The 6,000-nt window shown below is 47.2% G+C and overlaps 1 protein-coding gene across 3 annotated transcripts in view; it reads right to left on the reverse strand.

Moving 5' to 3' along the window:
• The window catches only part of RMND5A (required for meiotic nuclear division 5 homolog A), a 58,747-nt gene extending 53,224 nt beyond the window's left edge, over positions 1-5,523 (reverse strand). For 2 of the 3 annotated variants that reach the window (XM_029231485.1, XM_029231484.1), the window contains exon 1: positions 5,093-5,523. In XM_029231485.1, the coding sequence (XP_029087318.1) occupies positions 5,093-5,234 (142 nt within the window). In that variant the 5' untranslated portion in view covers positions 5,235-5,523. The remainder of the gene's footprint in view (positions 1-5,092) is intronic. The other variant, XR_003794838.1, reaches the window with a different exon arrangement.
• Positions 5,524-6,000: the final 477 nt, after the last annotated feature.

Below are 6,000 nucleotides of genomic sequence, written 5' to 3' on the forward strand. Positions count from 1 at the left end.
GAAATACAGAAAACAGGCATATTCCTGTATCTGGGATCACAAGCAGTACAAGGATGACATGAGTCCACTGGCCATCTTTACTTCCATGTGGAAAAAGCTCTGCTGAGAATGAAGCCAACCATGGAAAGCACAGCTGAGAGAGGAAGAGACCAAAATCAGTCCTCACAACACCCTCTGTGCCCCTGGAGCCGCTGACCTAACCTCAGGCTTTTTAGTTATGAGTCAACAAATTCCATCTTAATTAAAACTATTCGGCCACTTGCAACCAAAAGGATCCTGAGTAATATACTAGTCTGAATGAGTATGGTGCCAAAGGACAAAGGAATATCTCCTAAATGAGCCTGAAAAGGAATGGGTGACAGTTAAATCTGCTTCTAAACCCAACTGAAAACACCAACACTAACCTATTATTATTATTCTCACCATATATAAAATAGGCCCAAGTAGCTTGGTGACTGGTCTATTCTCTTCCTTGAGTATTTGAACAATGGCTATTGTTAATCCACGCAAACTTTTCTGACCTACTTATCTGCTACCTTCCAGACTAGATGTTCAACGTAGATGCCAAATTTTATTCAATTCAGAGCTTTAAAGGCATTATTCTCTCAGGAGTGTCTTGTCTAGCAAAAAGTTTGATTAACAAATGGAAGACCAAGCTACATAGTCTACTTGAAGTACACCAAAGAATAAAGGTGAATAAAAAGACAAAGCACCAGTCCACCAAACCCTGATCCTTTCACAATTCATTCAACACAGTACACTCAACACTGGTAGGCTCTGAAAAGCAGAGAACTTACATATATAAATAAACATACTTTTCAATATGTATGTAGTATATACAACCCAAATTCTAGAATGCAAAGTTATGCCTAACATGCGACCATGGACCTCTGGTTTTTGTCTACTGACACAATACCACAAAAATTAGTTTAAAACATGATCATCTATTTTGTTTTTTCTTTCATGTTTAATTGCCTACTTCTCATTTGTCACCCTCAAATTTAAAAAAAAAAGGAAGCAATTCTGCAGGTAGTAACTAAATTCTCTTTGATTCACCAAAGAGATAAATAAAGATAGAGGATCATACTTTAAAAGATTTTTTTTTTTTTTTTTTTTTTGTGGTACGCGGGCCTCTCACTGTTGTGGCCTCTCCCGTTGAGGAGCACAGGCTCCGGACGCGCAGGCTCAGCGGCCATGGCTCACAGGCCCAGCCGCTCCGCGGCATGTGGGATCTTCCCGGACCGGGGCACGAACCCGTGTCCCCTGCATCGGCAGGCGGACTCTCAACCACGGCGCCACCGGGGAAGCCCTAAAACAGTTTTATTACTAAGCGTCAGACCACACACACACACACACACACACAAGGAGTTTTAGATGATAATATGTATTGATCACACCCACAAATGAAATTGTCTTTACAAACTTGCAAATTGAGATAATACTAAGCCTAAATCACAGTAAGTAGAACCACAGGTCCAATGCCTCAAAGGAAAAATAAACAGTGATAAATTATCATTTCCCTGAATCCTCTTAAAATTTTTTCTGGAAACTAGCATCTCTGGCTGTGAAGCGGTCCAAGAATAAGAAAGACTGAGATGGAGATTTTTTTACTGGGTATCCTTTTTTATCATTTGAATTTATACAATTTACATGTATTATCTACTCAAAATAAATACAATTTTAAATTTAGAAAATTCCTTGAGAATCACTTTCAGAAACTATATTAGAACTCCCTTTAATAACAGCCTAAAAATAATAATTTTTTAAAATACTGTACATCCTTTACACTTACAAAGATTATAATTTTTTCAAGTATACCACATACATGTCATAAAGCCGTTACCCAATTGTTTCAGCCTAATTTTCTATCATGAAATATGAATTTAGAGTATCAGCAATACATGATATATAGTTCTTTTATGTTCTCCCTTTCACCACAGAAGTACAATGAGAAACAAAATATAAATATACTTGCCAAGGGAAACTCTCATTGAAGAGCTGATACAACTAAATGACAACAGTGCTCTCCTCTTCCCTCAGAGTTGAGGAAATGCCACATGGGGCAATTTAGAGCAAATGAGAGATCTTAGGGCAGGCCAGGCAAGCACCCTTTGGGCAGTGTTTTCGATCTGGAATCAGAGTGGTGAGAGTGGACCTGGGTTGTCAATGGGCTTACAAATTAAACTCCACTGATGTTTGATCAGTTTCTACCACAAACCATCCTAACTGTCCTCACTTGGTATAGCTGTCCGCTCACAACTTTAGAAAAAAGAAATTTAAACATAAGAAAGTGTAATTCAACCTCCAAAACTGACCTGATCCCCTGACCCTCGCTAATGGACACTTCTAAATCAGGCAGTCACTCACCAACAGTATGATGCAAACTAGGGGAATCTATGAAGTCCAAGATTCTACTTTATTCATACCACATTCTTACAAGAATATCACCACAAATGAGCCCAGAGAATGAGATCCAAAGCCCTAATGGGGGGTCCCAATTGGAGCCCCTCTCTCAGGTCACCAGAGGCCACCAGATCACTTGCCCAGACAGGTACATTCAGAGCCTTGCAAACTTCCCTTTAAACTTGAAAATGGAGTTCCAAATTCAGATTTCAGTCGATATAACTTTGAGAAGGGTATATCTAAGATTCAATGTAATACCCTGCAGAGAACTTTAGAAATTATCTGCTTTGAAAAATACCATAACCCAGATAGCAAAGCATGATATATGTAAGAACACCATAAGAAAGTAGACTTTATTTTGAAAACTAGACCTGGCACTTGTGGTACTTATTTTTCTTTCATGATTTATAGCTGCCTTTAGTCACTTAATCCTATTACTAAAGAATTTTTTAAAAATCAAAGAGATTATTAATTTAAGACTGCAACTTGGTAGACAAGAAGGTTAAAAAATAGGAGGCTGAAGAGGGAACACACACAATTCACCACATCAGACTGTATGAATAGCACAGCAAACTCTGTGGCTAATACCCCGTTGACCATAAGTTCCTTGAAAAGATCCCAAGCAAAGAGGTCTAAAACACATTCCTGCTTCAGCAAGTTCTCAAAATTATTTTATCCATCTGGGATGGGCCCCAAATCCCCTAAAATGAGGCTCACAATCACATTTCCCTTCAATTAATATGCCCTCTGTCTTCTCATGGAAGAAAGGGATTTTACTTTCCATCTTCTGCCTCTCAAGCTCTGCCTATCCAAGCCCTCAATCTCTGACCTGGTCCCCAAAAATGAAATGTTCCTTCCACCGCTCCAAGTCTGCACCCTGCACCCACTCCTTCCCTTTCTGTCTTTAACAAAACAAAGATCTCCTCTGCAGTTGAAGGCAGAGGGGGCACACCTTCAGCCCCATTACTTAAGCAGCCCCTCACCCCTCAATCTGCATTATTTTTCTTAACTCCCAGTCACCTAGTTTATTTTAACAATTCTATGAAACTGCAAGCAAAGAGGGTCACTGACTCCCAATAGTAAATACCAGTTGACCAACCTCTCTTTTTCTAAGCCTGTCCTTTCTGTTTCTGGGGGCACCTCCTGGCCCTCCGCTCTTCAACAGGAGTTCAAGCCTGTGGTTAGATCCTAGAGTCTTTTTTCCCTGCAGCCTAAGTAATCTCCTTCACTCTCCTCTGTAGGAATGACACCAGGAAACCATCTTAAACCTTACTTTCCTCCTAAACTCCATCTATACATCTTCAGCCACCAGTAGACATTATGCCCTTGGCTATCTTCATTGGCCTTTCAAGGCCAACTTTGTCCAAAACCAAGTTCACCAGAGCCTTGCCAGGAGTCCCACCCCACTCCACCTCTCCTTCCCCATCACAGGCAGCCGTCTAGGTCTGCTCATTTTTCCATATTCATATCCCAAGTCCTACCCCCACTACGGTCTCTGGTTTGCTTCTTCCCCGGAGTTCAAACGTGACTGCCGGTGTCCACGATGAGATGTTGCTGTTAAGACTCCCTCATCATGGATGAGCACTAACTCTCAACTGAAAGCAGTCTGGGAAAGGAAGGTGTACAAGAAGGAAGGAGAGGTGGAGAGAAGCTCGGCTATTGCCACTGTCCTCAATCGCACCTACCACAGTATCGACATCACCCCAGCTACCAAACCTCCCTTGTCAGAAACTTCTGTTCAGCCTCTGAGTTGAGAAGACCTCCCAACCTCTTCAATAAATCCATTAAATAAAGTCCTTTATTTCTTGCTCAGAAGGAATCAACACTATGGATATTTTAATCTAAGGATACCAGACCTTTAACAAAACCAAAACCCAAAACCCTTCCCAACCAGCTTCCACAAGTTAACTCTGGCAACGTATCTGCCCCCAGGGCCCAGGGCAATAATAATATAGGGGAAACACCTTCTAGACAAAATCTGTTTTCTGAAAGGAAATCAAGTAAAAACTTGACCAGGTAACGCAACGAACTAACAACTTATGTTACAACGTGTTTCCGGAGAGTTGCCTCTGTCTCTTCGCAGGCTACGTTAGGAGAGCTGAACAGTTTGATTTAGCCAGTTTCCTAGGAATCGTGTCGGTGCCGCTGCGGAGTTGAAGAAAAGCTACTTCTACACAGTCAAATTATGGACTTGCAGGAGCGGCTGTTCCGTTAATCCACAGCTAAGAATAACACTCGAGTTTCTAATTTAAGAAAAAGAAGGAAAAAAAAGAGAAGAATGGCGAGGAAAGTCCCCGGGCTAAGTGTTCGGAGCAGGGGAGGAGGGGGCTCGCTGCACTGACCCTCTCATGGCCCAGATCCTTGGGCCCAAGGCAATTGACGAGGAGCGCCCACCCCGGGAGTGTAGCAGTTTGCAGGTGCGAAGGACCGGCCCCCATCCCCGTTTAACCCGGGCTGGAGCCCGTGGCTCCGGAATGGGTTTCCGGGTGGGTTCGCGCTGACTCGTAATTAACAACGAGAACGGGGCAGGTTCGAGACAAATCGGGCGAGAGAAGGAGAAAAAGTCACAGGGGCCTGGTGGGTCTCCGCGCCCCGGGGAAGGCGGGACCGGGCACCCTCCTAGCCCGCCGGGGCCTGAGGGACGCGGGCGGGTGGGCCCGGCCCCGCGCGCCCACCCGGGCCGCCCTACCGTGGCTCTGCAGGATCTCGTGCTTGAGGCCGCCCGTGTAGTCGATGAGCTCCTCCAGGCCGCGCTCGCACAGCTGCCCGTAGCCTGAGAACTTGTGCAGCACCTTCTCCAGCTCGCGCTCCACCGTCACGCACTGATCCATCCCGGAGGCGGCGGCGGCGGCGTTCGGCTCCCCGGTGCCCGGGTGTCCGCAGCCGTTCGGCCCGGGCCCGGCCGAGGCCGCGTCCTGCTCCTCGTCCCCCAGGCGGGCGGCGCGGGCGGCCGAGGCGGCGGACGCGCTAGCCCCGGCGCCGGGGGACCCCGGCGAAGCCCGTGCCCGCCTGCCCCATGGCGCCCCGACCCCGGCGCGTCGCCGCTGCTCCCGCTCGCTGGTCCCACCCGGCCCCGCGCCCCCGATCCCCGCGTTCGGCTGCCAGCCTAGGCGCCGCCGATTGTTTTTGTTTTCACGGGAACCGACCGATGACCTGGTTCTCCCGGGCGGCACCAAGCGCCGCCGACCCGAGGGGAGCTAGAGAAGGAGGAGGAGGAGGCGCGGGCCGTACCAAGCGCACCCTCGAGGGGGGTACAATCCGGCGAGCGCGGGCGGAGGAACGCGATGAGCGTCCGCTTGCGCCGCCGCTCTAAAGCTGTGGGCCGTACCACGCGGGAGGCGTGCAAGGGAGCGGGAGAGGGTGGAGCAAGGACCCAATTGGTCCGAAGAGCTAAATAGGGAACTTTGGAGACAGCCCCAGAGATTCGAGAGCGCTACAACTACGCGCTCCGTAAACAAGAGGGTGGAAACCGTGCCGAACCACTCCGCCCAGAAACGGGGAAAACGAACCAATGGGCGCAGGGAATACGTGAGGAACAAACATCCTCCAATCCCTGGCCGAGGCGTAACCCTTCAGCCAATCCGAGACTAGGGGCCA

Source organism: Monodon monoceros, unplaced genomic scaffold, assembly GCF_005190385.1.
Source record: "Monodon monoceros isolate NGI ecotype Baffin Bay Population unplaced genomic scaffold, NGI_Narwhal_1 Super_Scaffold_19, whole genome shotgun sequence".
Lineage (NCBI taxonomy): Eukaryota > Metazoa > Chordata > Mammalia > Artiodactyla > Monodontidae > Monodon > Monodon monoceros.